General features: G+C 35.8%; 1 protein-coding gene across 1 annotated transcript; it reads right to left on the bottom strand.

Annotated features, from left to right (window-relative positions):
- Window positions 1-6,715: 6,715 nt before the first annotated feature.
- Window positions 6,716-11,421, bottom strand: LOC106780727 (probable polygalacturonase). Its single transcript, XM_014669042.2, has 5 exons — window positions 10,595-11,421; window positions 9,995-10,115; window positions 9,478-9,652; window positions 7,880-7,950; window positions 6,716-7,761 (listed from the first exon to the last, which is right to left on the bottom strand). Exons 1-5 carry the CDS (start codon window positions 11,270-11,272, stop codon window positions 7,127-7,129), a joined length of 1,680 nt encoding a protein of 559 aa, XP_014524528.2. The 5' UTR covers window positions 11,273-11,421; the 3' UTR covers window positions 6,716-7,126.
- Window positions 11,422-18,479: the final 7,058 nt, after the last annotated feature.

Genomic DNA, 18,479 nt, shown 5'->3' with positions numbered 1-18,479 from the left:
GAATCAGAATCAAGTGCAGATGCAACAGATGCAGTGGATGCAGTATGCACAGAGTACTCAGCAGTGGGATGCACAATATCTAATGGAACAGACTCAAAAACAGACTCTAAAGACAAATTTCTAGATTTCCTAACTAACCTATGAAACGTCCTATCAATTTCAGGATCAAAAGTTGGTATGAATCCAGGATTTCCTCTAGTCATGCACTAAATCACAAGACCCTATAATCATGAAACAATAGCACAAAAATTCAAAACACAGAAAACAACACAAGACTCAAAACTGAACCGTTGGTCCCCAGCAACGACGCCAAAATTTGATGGGTGTCGCAGCCCATACAAATTTGATTTCATAAAGATATGCAGTATAGCTAGGGAATGACCCCTAGGTCGTCTCCCAAAGACCAATTTTGCGGTTCAAGAATCGAGTCTAACACGAAAAGGGGGGATTATGAAAAGGGTTTGCAAAAATTAGCTAACTCAATATGAAGACACAGATGCAAACAAACTAATTTAAGCTAGCATGGAAAGTAAACTAACACTATTAAAAGCCTTAGACAACATTCAAACAAAATAAAATAAAATACTAGACCCCAGCGAGACAACAAACAACTACCTAACACAGTTTAAATAAATTCAATGTAAAACTAAATTAAAGAAATAAAAAAAAAAACAACTAACTTACAATTCAATCTAATTTAAAGATAAAGAAGTAAACAACATATTTTTTTTTATCAATTCAAATAACACATTCAACTACTAAAGAAAATCAAATTGAAAATGGCCTAAAAGTTACCCTCTGGCCGTGACCTTTCTTCTCCCATTCTTGGTCAACCTTGCAATGTAGTATAAAACAACAAAAAAAAAAACTTCCTTGAAGATGCCAAGTTGGACGTCCGTAGCTTCCCAAGACACTTTGCAAAGTCGTGCATCAACACGTGAAATCAGCTCGGCTCCATTCCCAAGGAAATCAAATGCTGGCTAAATCCCTCTACAACATTAATCAACACCATCACCGTGACAGCATCATTCACCAAGAAAGCTATATCAAATTTTTCATCAATCTTTAAAAGCAAAATGAAGTAGTGTAGCAACTTGGCAGCTCTCCCTTCTAGACTTTGTTCTCTTATTCAACCATCAAAAACCGTGAAAGACATTTTCCATGCTATGAAAACGTTGCAACTAAAAAAAACGAAAAGGGAAATTTCTATTCCTTCAATCAGCCGTAAAGTTGCAGCTAATACCCCCACGAAGAAAGGGAAAATTGAAAGCTCTAAAGCTAAAATGAGCTGCACCTTGGGAGCTCTTCCTTCAAGAACGCAGTATGCTATCACATTCCAATGCAATCAGAAAACTAAAAAGAGGGAACACTACAAAAAAAAAGCTTATTTAGAGGGGGTTTTTTTTTCAATTTGCGGGGATTTTACCCTCCGCTAAATAAATTCGGGGGTTTTTCAAACCCCCGCAGTTTGAGTCGCCACAAACTATCTGCGGGGGTTTTTTTCGTCCCCTGGTATCATATTTAATTTGCGGGGGTTTTTCTGCGGAGGGTAAAAACCTCCTCTATATATTCAATTTGCGGGGATTTTTCGGCGGAGAGTAAAAACCTCCTCTATTACTAACTATTATTTTGAGGGGGTTTTTAACCTCCTTTATATTTTTGTCACTTTTTTGTTTAATGATTATTAAAATATATAATATCGTTTTTTGTTTGATGATTATTAAAATATATAATAACTATCTATTTCCATTAACTTTTTTTTTTCAATTTCAAAATTAAATAAATTTATTTTTTTTCTAAAATTATTAAATACCAAACAAATATGATTCCTTTGATTAAAAAAAGTTACCATACAACAAAAGCCCCTTAATAGAAAGAAATTTAGAAAAATAAATTGAGAAACAATTTTATAGTCTCATCAAGATAGACTAAAAGTCAATGTAATCTCATTACAAAAGTAGTTACAAAGAAATAAATGTTACTCAATTCATAATAAACTAGGTATAGTTTTATCCTAAAACAATATCATAAACTTCCTAAATGTTACTTCCATCATATGATTGTCTTGTACCCAAAGGAGACTCTGGCTCATTTGCATCAGGAGCTTGCTGAAATGCAACATATAAAATACAGTTACTACTTTACACCATATATAAAATGCAATGGACCAATACTTCTCACACTATGCATATAAATCTTATTGCAACAATCAATAAAGCTAATTATGACACAGACAGATACCAAAAGCCAAAGCACTAACTAAATTCCATTTTCGTTGGACATTATTGCATAGTATTCCAATAATTGTACAATTTATCTGAATCATGTAACCAAACACACATCGATCCAAGCATACCATAAAACAAATAGGCACTGCATACTAATGAATACAAACATGATATATAACAAATAGGCACTAAACTATAATTGTACAATTCAATAATTGTTAAACACTGTCAATTCAATAACAAATTGTGTGGAAAATGATTCAATACCACGTAACAGTCATTTAAGCAAGTCAACAATAGTGATACATCAATGTGGATGTTTCAGTATCATTCTTCTTTGTAATTCTCATTTAGTTGGAACATTGTCATTTGATTTTTTTTTTCTGTTTCTAAGAACCATTTTTAGTTCTCTATTAACATGTTGTGAATAATTCTCCCCCGCACATAAATGTAAATTCTAAGTTTGCGGGGAGCTTTGTCTGCTGTTTTAGTTTGCTTTTACTGGTATGCTGTTACTTTTGCATTTCTTCTCTGTTTTAGTTAGCTAGGAATAGATACTAGGTCTATTCTTAGTTTTGATTTCATATCTGGTTATCTTTTAGTTAGATTCACTGTTTAGTAATTGTTTTCTTATTTTCGTAGATGTTCAAGCTTATTTTTCTGTTTTTGTGTTTAGTTTTCTTTATATTTTAGATAGTCATAAGTAGTTTTAAATTTGTTTTCTGTCTTACCGAAGTAGTTTAAATAGTTTTTAAACTTTGTAATTGGTAGGTTTAGATTTTAGTAATTTCTATTAAATGGTTTTATTAAGATATTTTTTGTAGTAGTTTTTGATCTAGGTGATTACTTTTTGCTATAAGTAGGAGTTAGTTTAGTTTATTTTAGTTTTGAATTTTATTTTACAAATTAGTGTTACTAACCAAGCTTTTTCTCTNNCAATACTAANANTTTCAGTTGTTCTAATTTTCTATGACTAACATTTTTTTTGCTTCCTTAGTCAGTTATTTAACTTTACTAACTCTGTTTTGCTGAGTTATTTCAGTTCACTAAACTTCGGATTGTTGCACACGAAAATCCTTCATTGCCACCATTTATCATAAATTCTCCAGAGGACCATCTTTTGTTATTAGTTTTTCAATCACTCACATAATTTATTCAGGTGAAGCACTCGTGGTGCATGTCAACCAACAACAAATCAAGACTCATCACTCACTTTAATTTTTGAGTAAAAGGTTAAATCATTTCTATAGCTCAAAACAATTAAATAGTTTGTATAGTGGACGCTTATATGTCACACACGTTTTCTTCTTCTTTTATATAACCCATCTTTATGGGCAATTAACAAATAAAGTTTTCTTAGGTACCCTAGCTTGATGACGATTGACACAAACTCCATGAAAAGCCATTCAAGTGCCTAAGATAAGACATCCAAATGCAGATTGAGACCTAGTATATATAAACAAACCTCTATAAGATAGCTCTGTCTTTTATCTCCCTCTCATCTCATCATACTTTTCTTTTTCTTACAAATATCTTTACATTTAATCAACCTATGCTCCTTNCCGGAATAATTATTGTAAAATTTATATATCATCTACTAAGAAGAATAATTTCAGTATCATTGTGTCAAATAAGTAGAAACAAATATTGAAGATGCAATTGAAACAAGCATTTGCTTACTCAGAAGTATATATAACAACTTTTGCAAACTCATTCCAAAGCACATGCTCTCTTATTTGTAACATTTACACATTTTTCTATTCAAACATTTATACAAGGACAATAAAACAATCCATTAATATGAGGTGCATATTTCAGAGAATATTCGAAAAAATGTTTCCACCCTGTCACATATTCTTCTCTTTTGTGGCTATCAGTTACCTAACAATCATCCTTACTTCATATAAAATTAGTACACATTCTTGAAACACTTCTATTTTTAAGTATTTGTAACATCATGCTAGAACAATCAATCCAAAGATTTTTGTTTCAAAAAATACTTTAATGTTCTTATTCAATTATTAAATAGCAACATTATATATTGTGGCTACACTCTCTCCAAAAGTTCTCATTGTTGATTTTTCATTCATTGCAAATCACAATTATGCACACTTTGATGTGTCTGTGTTTATTTATAATTAAATTAATGATTAATATTTTATTTTCCTCACTCCCTCCTAAGAAAATGTTTTTTCACCTTATTAAAATGCTTAAATATCACAGAACATCCATGTAGGGGAACCATAAGATGAAATAATGTTCTTATTTCCCTCTTTTCCTATTGAATTAAGCCAACCACATGCCAGTCCTTCATACCCTTCTAATCAACAGAAACATTTATAACGTAAATCATTTGTACTGCCCACAAACATCACATAAAATGAAAAACCAAATAGGTATCTTCATGTATTACCTAAAGTTTGATATAATGATCCAACTCTTCTTGCTACCTATCAAGCTCAGTTCTGATATTGTAATTTAAGGAAATCTGAAGTCTTTGTTTTGACATATCTTCCATTTCCTTGCTGCGTTTATTAGGCTGAATCATGGAGCTGACATGCTCATTTCCGAAATAATTAACTGGGTCAACACTACATGCAGCTTGTACTGCAAGAGATATTGCATGACTATCATTTAGTGACATGGTAAAAAAAACTATAGACAAAATACTAAAGATATGAAAGGACATACAAATAATTTACATAGCAAAGTCACAATCTTCATTTCCAATGGCAACATATCTCAAATCAGATGGTTTAGGATGTCCTAATCCAGCTCTAACAGAACCCCACTTTGATTCAGGAGAGCCTCTTGCAAACACGATGCCATCAAGGGCATCCTTTTAACACAGAGATTTCAAAACAAAAAGTAAATTGAGAGGACGAACCAAGCGGAAGCTGGTGGGCATGTGACGCCCGGGCATTGAGAGGGCGGGGAGTGATCGCCGGTGCAAGAGGCATGGACAAGGAGCGGCTCTTGGCAGGCTTCTAGTGGAAGGGGCACATGGACGAATCGAACATACACCGGAATGAGAGGGATCTGGAGACTGTATAGGTATGGGACTATACAATTGAAGGATAACTTAAAGGAATTGATTTGACTACCCATATCATCAAAATGCATTTACTTTTCGGTAGCCTAACCCATAAGAACTTCATGGTTAAGCGTGCTTAGCCTGGAGAAATTCTGGGATGGGTGACCTTCCGGGAAGTTCTCCCAGAAAGTGTGCGAATGAGGACAAAGCACACTGGAAAGTCTCGTGGTGATGTGTGGGGATAATCAACAGTCCCTGGAAAGTCTCATGGTGATGTGTGGGGATAATCAACAGTCCCTGTAAGTTGTCGGGGCGTTACAGTCAACATCTCAGTTTATTTTCAAAAATTTATAACTTTCTCTCTCTTTGCCACCTGGACGAATGAAATCTGGACACCTGTAACGTGTCTAAATGTTGTTCATATATCATTTTCCTTTTACAAATACATAAATCCAATTGAGATAGTTATAAAAATGAAAATCCTACTAATATTGTTAAAGTAAGGACAACTGAGGATTTAAACATGTATAAAAACGTAAAAACACCTTGGAGTAGAAAAATCGTTTCTCATCACACATTACTTACATATTAAAATAGTATTATGTTATGACAGAAAAACTGTGTGTCATGGTTTTCTTCTCTATTCTATTCAAATAAAAACACCGATATAACAAATTTTGACAGCCTCTGATTAATTTCTTTCTTTTACAATTCATTATTGTTTTCTTTTTACATAGTCATTATATATTGCAATATGTAGTTATTTAAAGATAAAATAAGATTTTAAACATTGAATTTTTTATATTGTACTTTATTTTGTTGACTAAAATATTAATGTGTCTGTACATTGAATTTAAAAATTGTTTTAGGACATATACTCACAAGAAGATATTTATTAAAAAAAAGGCATCCAATTGATAAATAGTTATGACAAACTAGAGGAGCAGATCTGAAATTAAAAAGTAATGACAAACTAGATGATACTTTTCACAGATCAGAAAATTAGGGTTTTTGAATCATGTCTAGTTTTAAAGAATAATTATATTTCAAATTTTTTTGGAAAACTAACTTTCCAGGGGGTAAAGGAAAAAAAGCTAAGCCATGCATGCTATTATGACTGGTAAGAATTGCAGATAAAAGTATAATTTTTAAAATTAAAGAAAATGCATTGAAGTGTGGAACATTACTTACATAAATAATACATTGTAGATACTCATCTCGCACAACTCAAAGATCCTTGATTAACTAAATATTTTTCTATTGCACTTAAATATCTGTGCATATATAAATGATAGTACAATAATTTTCTGACTATATACAAGTTGAAACACTTTAAAACAACCTAGGATATAGTAAAATAATTATTTTGGAATATTACGAATTACTAAAGGGAAATTGAAAGACCTGATCTGATTCAAAATTGTTTTCTACAGTGTGTATTGAGTTCGCTCTGTATTGAACTTTAGGTCTCTACCAAGAATAATCTGCCTATACAAACTGTAAGAAAAAGTTTTAAAGAAAATACATCCTTGAGAAAAATACAAGAATGAAGCACTTGTTTCACCGCTAAGCAAACCAAGTTCTTCCAAGATTATGTAGCCACCAGCAACCAAGGCCAAAGAAGAGTACACAAAGTCAATCAAATAATACTCTGCACCTTCCAATGCCATCAAACCTTACCACCCAAAAGAAGGTAATTTTCACCTTAATTCAGGCTTCAATTTTCAACTCAATATTTGTGCCTCACAAAAACAATATACTTAAGCAAGAATCAAAACTGCTAATGTGAGTCAATTAAAAAGCCTTCTTTTTTCCATTGTTGGAACTTGGAACTAACTATCTAGGATTAGCACATAGTAAAATATCAGGAAGGTGAACACCAGGATGAATAGCTATTGTTCTGCAACTCGAGACAGGGAACAGGGAAAACCTCGGTGGCAAAACCAGAAACATATTCACAACGCCATCTTTTGGATAAGGCAACACCATGCAGGGTAATGTTTTTGAAGCATAAGCCTTCAAATGATGAACCCTCTACACCTTCCAAAACTGGGGCTTTTGTTGCATTTATACTGACCACATTACTGATCAAAATATCTTTGAACCTAGGAATAGCTTTTGGATCCCACCCATCATCAGGATGGTCATTTGAACCTCTACTGAACCTAATGGGTATCTTGACTCTCTCCATTCTTATGTCACTTATAGAAACATTAGCTACATAGCCTCCTCTGCCCTTGTCTGATTTTATCCGAACACCAGCTGCAGAATCCCACACATGCAAATTCTCAATTGTGATATTTAAAATTCCACCAGACATTTCACTACCTATGCCTACTCCAGAACAAGTGGGAGTAGTGCCTGATATTCTCCTCACTACAATATTTGTGGACGGATGGGCCACGTTGATTCCATATTGATCCCAACCACTCTTAATGGCAACAAGATCATCCCCACTTTCTATGTAGTTATCTTCAATACATACATTGGAACTTGAATCTGTATGAGAAAGAAAATTCATTAGCAAGGTGATTTGAGTCTACCAGTTGCTCATTGTCAAGCAGGATAACAGAATGGAAGAAAAGAGGATAAAGAGTTACAATGGAATAAGACATACCTGGGTCTATGCCATCAGTATTTGGAGCATTAAGGGGAGCCAAGATTGTCATCCCTTTGATCACAACATTTCTGAAAGAACACACGGCAGATTATTCAATCTCATGAAGTTGTTGTGGTTAAAAAAGCTAAAAGCATACAAGTCTTAACTGAACCTTGTTTCTTGTTTTTTTTTTTACGTATATAGGAAAATTTGGTGCAGTGTAAATTTGAAAAAAAAATCATCAGAATAGGCAAGTCGTGCAAGTCCCACATGACTTTAAATAGAGAAGCCGTGAACCCAACATGACTTTAATTTTGACCATGTTGAAATTGACAGTCATTAGTCCTTCAATGATTTCATCCTCCAATGATTTCAATATGATTAATCGATTATAACATTACAATGAAGTCATCGGGAGACTTAACGACTTTCAATCTCAATAGAAAGTCGTTTTGAGACAAGACGACTTCCAATTTCAGCTTCGCAGGTTAGTCGGACCAACCCAACTTCATTAAAAAGAAAATTGAATCCGTACTACTATATTTCATATTAACACGGTCCAATAGCCTGGTCAATACAACTTGATCAATGTCTAATAGAACTCAGCACAGACCTTTATAACCTATCTCGGCACACTATCGGGCTAACCCTCTTGTTTTTTTTTTTTTTCATCGAAAGTCTAATATTACATGGAAACGGACTAAAAATTTTTATTTTTTACATGAAAACAAGTTGATGATGTGTTGCCAGACTGATCCCGGACTGAAATGGGCGATTGTTCGGACTATTTCAAACCTTGACCGAGCTGTATCAAACCTTTGCCGAACTGTATCAAACCTTGGCAGATTTGTATGGCATCAGACCTTGGCAGTGTTGTATCAGACCTTACCTAGGCTATCGAATTATTTTTAATGAAGCAAAGCTCAGGATTGGCCTAACTTACCTGAAATTGAAAGTTGTCTTGTCCCAAAACGATTTTCTATTGAAATTGAAAGTCATTAGGCTCCCGACAACTTCAATATAATCTTATAATCGATTTCATATTCATGGTAATCGATTACAATTTACTTCACACTAAAATAGTTGGAAGATTCACAATTTTCAATTTCAACACGGTCAAAACAGAAGTCGTGCGACAAAAGTCGTGTAAGGGTGCACGACTTCTCCATTAAAAGTCGTGTAAAAACTGCACGACTTATCTATTCTCATAATTTTTTTAAAATTCGCCTATTTCCCTAATTACTACAGCAAATTTGCCTAGATGTATAAAAAGGCTTGCCTAGATGTATAAAAAGGCCCTTGTTTCTTACATGTTCCTACAACTATAATTATAAAGGATATAATTGGTCAAAAATATAAAAAGACACCGAACATTTGAACTTAACCGAGGATTAAGAGCCTCCCAAATAGGAAACTTTTTTTAAAATTTCACGGGAATAAAAAGTAAAATATGGTATTACTACTTTTTCGGTTTGAAATATACTAAGAAAAAAAGAAATTCAAAGATTATATGAAACATGAAGATATTAATTTCCAAGTTGACATTCCATGGAGTGATTTTGTAAACTGTGAAACAGATATACGCACAGAAGTGAGAATAGCCAAAATGATCAAACCTGCAATAAACAGGATGGATGGTCCAAAAAGGAGAATTTCGAAAGGTGAGGTTTGATATGAGAATATTATCCGAGTTCATTAGTTCAAGGAGGTGCCCTCTTGTATGCTCCAATGTTCTGTTCCACCAAAGTTCCCACCACATTTTTCCTTGACCATCAACTATCCCATTTTGTCCTACAAAGCCAGATATATCTAATAAAATGCATGCCTACAATATGTGAACCACATACTCAATTATTTAACGGTGGCGTACAAGTATAGCAAAGTTGAATTATAATCTCGTCTTTTTCCTTTCTAATGGAATCACTAACTGCGCTCAAATGTATAAAATAGCAGTCAAATATGTAATCTAAAGCTTTGTCTGGGGTAGGCGGTGGAGTCCCACAGACTTACGATAATCATCCAAATTGACATTTTCCCCATAATGTTTTTCTAACATTTTTCTGACATTTCCTGGATTAGTTTGTCGTTGCACCAGATGAACTGAAGAAAAAGAAAATAGCCTTCATGTTTTACCTGTAATAACAATATTGCTAATGCCATTTCCATGAATAAGGCTAATATGTCTTCCTCCAAGCCTCTCTCTCCCTCTTCCATAAGATGGCAATGCCTCAATTATTGGCCATTCTTTCGGGTCCTGTGGATCAAAATTTAAATTAATTAATGAACAAAGCAATACCCTAATCATTTCTCAGAAGCATAATCAACGTCAGGGCATTTATTACCACCTAAGCCACAATAAAAAAAGTCATCAATCAAGTATGATTCGGTCGGTACCATGTGGTTGCTAATTGTACCATTTGTCGCCACAGAAGTCAAAAAGCAAATTTTCACCTCTTTTCTGAAGAAAAACAACAATTTCCAATAAAAAGAATAATAAAGAAGGTGACTTTTAAAAGGAAGTTATTTATTCTAATATTTTTCATTAAACGGAAAAAAGAAAAAGACAAATGAAAAACAACGAGCGGAACCCAACCGCATATTCCTCCTCAACAAAGCCGGTTATGATCAATCTTTATTGAAAAGAAACAATTTAATTCATAAACTACTAATGAACCACAACCTAAACGGAATACAAGAACAAAACAAACGAAATAATAAAAAAAAAATCGAGACCTGTGAAGCGAGAATAACGGCACCGTGTTCAAGAAAAAGCGTGAAATTACTCGTGAGATTGAAGCTGCCGGTGAGCCAGGTTCCGGCGGGGATATTCAGCTGGCCCCCGCCGTGGTTCTGGAAGCGCTGCATGTACTGAATCGCCCTCCGGAACGATTGAGTGTTGGAAGTGGTGCCGTCGCCGACGCCACCGAAGTCCTTGATGGACATGACGACCTTCCTGGGCGGAACGTGGCGGAAGAAGGCTGCGCATGTTGTGGGATGAGGCCCAGGGTGGGGGCCCGCGAGGAGCCAGATGGGCCTGGCGGGAAGGTGGAGGGAGAGAAAGGTGAGGAGGGTGAAGAGGAGGAACAGGAGGGCCAAGGAGGGTCGCTTGAAGGTGGCGAGGAGCAGAGCTCCAAAGGTTGTTTTGTCGGATTCCATGCTATGAATGGAACAGATGTTGATGGTTTTGATTTTGTTAACGTTGGAAGAGTTTGTGGTGGCAGCGTGTGGAGAAAATAAGCAGAGAGTGGTGGTTCTGTGATGTGATAGGTTGAGGTGAAGGTGGAAGAAAGTGCGTGTTGCACTACTATTTGCATATCGGTGAGCGCGTTTCACAACAGGGAAGGGTGGGGTGTAAGAAAGAGAAAAATTAAAAATTAAGAAAATATTAAAGTAGGGGTGGTGTGGGACCATGTTGTAAATTCAAAGATACTTGCATGTTCGTTTTGTTTTGTCTGCGGCCGTTACTCGCGCTCTCCCACCCTTTTCTTTCTCTCCTCTTTTCTTCTTTCCCTTTTCGTTGGACATGTCAATGGAATAGATTGAGAAAAAGATATTTATGGTGTTTTAATTCTATTTATCTTTTTATTCTTATTTTATGGACAAAATTGATTTTATTGATTTATTTTATTGTTAATTTAACGCCAATAAATAGAGGTTGCAGTATTTTGTATATTTCTGTTTTTAAATTTTAGAATGAATCTGATATCACTATCTTAATATGCGTATTTATTAGTTTGTTTTTAAAGTAGCAATTGGATGCAGCCCACCGTTCCCTGCGGTGGAATTGACACGCGGAATCAAAAGCTGCCACCGACACGTTTCATTTCTTTTGGGTGACATGTAGGATTGATGTATCGATGTTTTACGTGACTCACCTCGAGATGCATGTTTACACATGAATGAATACACCGTTTGGTAGGTGTGCAACAATTGTAACGACTCTAGTTTAAATATACATTAAAGAGAACGATTGTGAAGAAGGCTAGTTTAAATATATATTAACGACTATGATAAAGATTCTTACTGGTGAAAATGGGCTGCAATCCGCGAGTCAATTTGGTCTATTATGAGTTTGAGTTTGAAAAAATTAAATTTTTTTATGCGGATCAGATTTTAATCCGGATCATTTAAATCCGGCTCATGCGGGTTGAACCTGTGGTGAGTCAGGTTGGCCCGCCAATCCACATATGTAATTTTATTTTTTGAATTTATTATTTTATTTATGAAACTTATGACATATAAGAAACTCGTTTGTATGTTTTTTGTATCTGTTTTTGGATGACATCATTTTCTTGGTAGTGAATTTGTTTAAATTTGAATATAGAAAGTTTGTAATTTTTTTATTTAAAAAAATTATAATTAAATGGGTTAGTGAGCCAAAACGTTTACCCATCAACCTGTGTTGGGTCGAGCCGGGTTCAAATTTTTCTAGCTCGCTAATAAATAAGCTGGGTTAGGTTGGCTCACTAAGTGACCAACCCGTGGTGGGTCGGGCCAAGTCGAGTCAGATTATCCGTTTTGACAGCTCTAATTGTTATTGAAAATATACAATGATATTTTGTATATAAATGCAAGTTATGAAGGACATAATTATTATAGGTATGAATGTTATTGTATTTCCTCCTTATGATTGTTATGATGAAACGATAAGGCATAAGTAACATAAAGTCATAAGTATTTATTGTTATTTTTAAGAAATTTGTATAATACATTGTAATTCTTATAGTTACTAACTCAATTCAATAATAATTCAATAATAAAGTGATGTCATACCTTTAGTCATATACAAACACATTCAAGAAAAATTGAATTTATGTGTGGAAGATGGATGCTTAAACTCTTTCTTTTGGGTAATTTTACACCATCATGAAACTTCTAGTAGAGTAAGAATAATTTTTGGTGCAGTAGTCTAAGATTTATTTAGGACTTTGTATTATAGGCCTAGTAGTGTAAGATTTATTTTGGACCTTGTATTTTTAGGCCAAGTAGAATAGGTTTTTGGCCACTTAAGTCAACAAGAGTGTTACTCCCTCCACCACCACACCTTGCTCCCTACACCTCCCCGTTCCTCTTTTGCCCCCTCTAAAATATTTAATTTGTGATGGTTAAAACGTATTTTCTTTAAATGTATATTGATATCCTAGAACACTTAAACGGATATTGGTATCCGTTCCTCTTTTCCTCTTTTTCCCATTCTTTAAGCATACTATATGGGGTTCTAATAGATGCCGCCCAGTTAACAACAGATCCATCACCGACTGTTAACCTTGTCATAATCGCCATTTTTCCAACCCAGGATGCAAAAGTTCCTCCTAATTCATAAAGCTCATTAAAAAAAGACCCTTCCAAAGAAGAATAATCACCAGAGGCATAGTAGTTACCCTTTTCAAGAACAAACACCTCGAAGCCTGAACTTGCCAGAATACACGCACCTTGACATTTCTTCAATTTGAAGAGTGCCAAAACACATTCTGATTTTTTTCATTTTCTTTATCAGTCTTTCCAAAAGATTTGTATTTGATCCTTGAGGAAAAGATCCAAGCTGAAGAAATTTAACATAAATATAAAAGATTAATGGTAACAAGAAAAACAATGTGTAAATCTAGGATCATAGTTTGCTTGAACCAATCACCAACCTGTTGAAGTGCCCTATTCATCTCTAGATAAGAGACATAAACTTTTGAAAAAGTACACATTATTCATCTTTTGAATATGCAATTAAAAGTACCAATAAATAGTTACAAAAAACCAATATACAGTTACAAAAGATGTATATCTTTTACAGTGCACATTAGAAAATTTTCAAAAATGATGGAATATGCATTCAATATCAAGGTAGAAGGAAAATAAAGTGAAGAGAAACAACTTCTTCATTAATTGTTGGTAAACCTGCTCCTTGCAATCCATATCTGTAGATTTTCCAGTTTCTGAAATAGAATAAGTAAACATGATCATTAAACCTAGAAAAAATCACACATGTTTGTGCAAGTATATTATTGGGACTTGATGGGAGTAGGTCATGAAATGTTTCCATGGGAGCGTCAAAGAGAACAAGGCTTGCACATCTCAATACCTTAGCAGGGAAGACTTCCCTTGAGGCATTAGAGTTTGAGAGACAAGGTTTGGATTCAACATTCATTGGTTGTGAAAATAGTTCCTTTGTCTTTTTAGATAACCAATGACAGTACTCAACTTGCAAATAGATGTAGATCATGAAGTCGATAAGACTATTATGGTTTTCAAAACGAATTCTTCATATGGAATAAGAACACATAAATTTGTTGAGAAATGAGATGCAATGAAGAAATTATCAATTTGAAAGTGAATTCTTTCCAGATAACAATAATTGTAACTTTGTTCCCACAATCCCAAAATATATACCTCATTGTTGGCAACACCATTTAGTTTTAGCTCATATCTTTCCAATTGTCCTTTGAAAAATTACCACATCACACTTTATTCCAAGGACATTGTTTTCAGAATCCATAGAAACTTCAAGACCTTTCTTGGCAAAAGGCTTAGGCAGGCTCCAGTCACTTTCATTTGCAACTTCCACTATTCCCTTTTCACAAGGCCTCTCGTTTTAAACCTTGCTTGTGATCTAATAATGGTTGAAAATATTGTTATTTTATACTTAATTTTGATACTAAAAACACCCTTCATGACTTAGAAACTAGCTTGAAATCATGTTTCTGCTTAAGTTATGAGAATAAGAGAGTTGAAGGTGGAATTATTGGTTTTATACTTGATTTTCCTTGTTTTAACACGAATTAAGATGATTTGGAAGAAGAGTTGAAGTAGCAAGGAATTGAGACTCAGGAAAATTTGGAAAAGTATCAGAAAGACAAATTGTAGATGGTGCCTGAGCGCCCTTTTGAAGGCCTTAGACGCAACAGTCTCGCATTGGCGCCTGAGCGCCTTCCAATTTAGTATTGCAGGTGACGCCTGGGCGCCTTCCAAGGGCGTTGAGCGCAACTCTAGTGTCGCAGGTTACGCCTGGTTGCCCTTTCAAGGGCGCTGAGCTCTCGCATTCATGCATGAGTGCCCTAAGTTAGGGCGTTGAGCGCCGGCGAGTGCCCTAGAGAGGGTATCTTTTGACAGAAAGAGGCGCAGAAACACTCCTTTTCACCCCTTAGAGACAGATTTGGATGCGGAAGCTCCTATCTTCAACTTTTAGGGTTTTTATCTTTCATTCTTTTCCATATTTCATCTAGTTTCACCATGTCTATGGTGAACTAAACTTCATTTGTTGTTGGAGAAACAATGTAATCCTTTGAAACTCTCATTATTGAATTGGTTTATATTATAAATGCTTTATTTCATTAACTGTTAGGGTTTTTCCTCTATACTCTATGCTTGCTTTGTTTAACTCATTCATAGCATGATAATTGATTTCGTCGATATGGACACATACGGGGAAATCTAGATCTAGGGATTCTCTCCCAAAAGTAGTATTACCTAGACATAGGGATATGAGGGTTGATTGCCTTTAAGCTGTTATGCGTATGTAATGCAGAATTCATTGCTAGGGAGACAAGACATTGTAAACTAGTAATTAAGGATAGACTTTCTTCACCAAGACATCGGGTTTAAAGTAAATTAGAAAGTGGCATTAACATTAATGAAGAAGACAAATTCATAAATACATGAGAGTGGATAGGAGAAGTCATATTTTACAAATCAATCACCTGTGTATTTTTATTGTCAATTGATCAACACTTGCATTCATGTTTATTTTCTGCATTATAAACCAAATGATTTTGTTTTCAATTCTTAATTAATCAAGCAATCACATGACTGTCTAGGCCGTGATTCTTTAGGGAAAATGATACTTGGTTTTACCAATTATATTACTTGATACGATTTGGTACACTTGCTGGAGTCTGAACAAGATTTTGGCGTCGTTGCCGAGGGCTCGTGGTTTAACTATACTATTTGTGTGATTATTGATTAACTGCGTTGGAAAAAGGTTGGCTTCGTTTTAATAACAAGAGGGGGTTGAACTGGTGGGGTTTAAAAATCAGAGTCTTTTCAAAATCTTTTTCGCAATGTATTAAGTTGTACAAAGTTTCTTGAATCACAAGGAATAAAAAGTTTAAGTTTAGAGGAAATGTAAAGTTGACTGTGTGAAAAGTAAAGTCGACTTAATGTAAAAAGTGTAGGGAAAGAGAAAGAAAACACAGAGTTTTTATACTGGTTCGACCTCAATGCCTATATCTAGTGTCCTTCCAAAACCAGGAAGCAAATGCACTAGAATGGTAAAGGTTTTTATAGCAAGGTTTATAGAGACCTCCACATCAAAAATATAAAACACCTCTCTAACCCTCTAACCAAAATATATGCAGCAACACAAAGATCTGCAACAAGATATCCCCTCTTCTGAAATCTTCAACCCACTTTGAACAATCCTCAAAGTGTACAGAACTCCACGAGTTCACCTCCTGTAATCCCAACAGGACAACAACAATCTTCCACAGATTGATAGAACTTGATCAGTAGATGAACACCAAAAGTGCAGAGCTTGATCAACCAGTAAGCACAAAGTTCTTCCCAAAGAAACTCTTCAAAGATAAATCTTCTTCGTCTTCTTGATGAGTTTTTGGAGCGTTAATCACAGGATCACAAAAAGGTGTAAAGCCCAAGTGAAATGAAACCAATAATAATTCAAATAAAACGAGTAACAAAGTTGTTCAAATGCAAAGCAAAGATAATGTTTTGACAACAAAATATATTATAAACTGGGGCACATATAATGAGAAATGTTGAAATTTAAGCCTAGGAGTCTTGATCAGAAGAACGATTATCAATAGCTTCTCCTGTGACGATCGGTATGCCCGAGGGGATGGTCTCAGTGACATCAGCAGAGTTCGTTTCGGCTTTGGGCAGCTCCGGAACTGAAAGATCTACAAGCTAGCCATCCACATATACCTTCATGATATCAAATTTGGGATGCTCCAAGGGGGTTTTGAAGAAATAATGGCATTGTATGATTCCCTGATCAAAGTCGCGCTGACGTTCTTCACAGACTTCATCTCCTAGGGTGGTATTCTCTGCTACCAGTCGATCCTGTTCGGTGATAACAACATCCCTCTCTTTGATCAACTTTTTGTGTTGGGAAGTGGCTTTTTGCAGATCCAGCTTTAGGGTGTCGACCAACCGCTTAAGCAAAGTCACTTCATTTTGAGCCTCCTTCAGGCTATCAGCAGCTTTTACCTGATCGTCTTCCGCAGTCTTAGTAACTTCTTCTACACGAAGGGTGAGGGTAGTGTTCTCCTTTTTCAAAATCTCCAGGTCCTTTTGGGCGGTCTCCAATTCGGACATCAACAGAGGTTTGGTCTTCCCAATAGAGTAATTCAAACAAATACTGGCCCGAGCTATGAGCTCGTAGGCCATGTTCAAAGATTCGATGGGGGTCATTCCTTTTAAAAGGCTTCTTATCCTCAACATTAAGGTTGAACTGCAGACGGTCGACAACATGGACGTTGGGATCCAAAGGACCTGTGAGCAGGGGGTATTCAATTTTCTCTTCTTCGGGGGGGGGGGGGGGGAAGGGAAGGGAGTCTTCTCTTGGGCGGATTTCCTCTTGGTTTTGCCCTTGACGATCTCAACGTCAATAAGTTTAGCATCAGTAGCGGGAGTATAGGCATCTGACACCTTTAGGGCAGCATGCATCGAACGGGAAGAGGTAGTGCTCGTTCTGGCTGGCTTGGCGGGGGAGGAGGTGCCTTCTCCGATTTTGCCCAGGTTTTTCTTTCGGGCCATCATACGAAGGAAGGATTGATACTTTTCCATTCCATCGAAGAAATCTTCAATAAAAAAGCAAATTTAGATATGTTAATATTTATCGATCAAAGGGCTAAAGATAGAAAACTTACCAAACACTCTAGCACGTAGAGTGTCGGTCCCGAGGAACTCAATGAGTTTCTGGGATGAGGTTTTTCGGGGTAGTTGGTCGATCTGGCTGACCACTTCTAATTCGTCCTCGGTCATATCGGATTTGGCCCACAAATCCATTTGCTTCGGGTTGTCCGTCCAATAAAAGGGGAATTTTGGACGGCCATCATCGAAGAAATATTTTGCTCGGTTGGGTTCCCGTATGGCTATTTTGAAGAAGTTTGATTTGAAGTCCTTGTATGAAGAGTTGAAGGAGGTGAATAATTGTTTATCCTTTAAAGGGACCAATGATATACAAGATCTATTGGCGTTCGGTAGGACACGGAAGAAGTAGAGAAAAAAGGCGGGGTAGGGGTCAGGAGCACACCGGTGAAAGCACACTAAAGGCCTGAATAAATGCCCACCCGTTCGGGTGTAATTGGGCTGGGCAAATGTTCAATTCTCTTAGTACGCCCATTTGAAACTCGGAGAAGGGAAGCCTTACACCCAGGTCGCGGAATAAAGTTACATACAGGTACAAGAAATCTAACTCATATCCCTCCCGACCGTGACACGCCCTTTCATTCGAACGACACACAACTAAGGTATAATGGTCGGCATCTCCAAGATCAGCTAATAGACCCACCCGTTCTAAAAAATGTCTTATGGAGCTGATAGTGATAAAGTAAGGAAGATAGTTACGAACCTCATGGGGGGCCCAGTCATACCCCTTAAACCGTAGGGG

The sequence above is a fragment of the Vigna radiata genome, unplaced genomic scaffold, assembly GCF_000741045.1.
Source record: "Vigna radiata var. radiata cultivar VC1973A unplaced genomic scaffold, Vradiata_ver6 scaffold_51, whole genome shotgun sequence".
NCBI lineage: Eukaryota > Viridiplantae > Streptophyta > Magnoliopsida > Fabales > Fabaceae > Vigna > Vigna radiata.
This window is presented reverse-complemented; position numbering and strand designations above follow the sequence as displayed.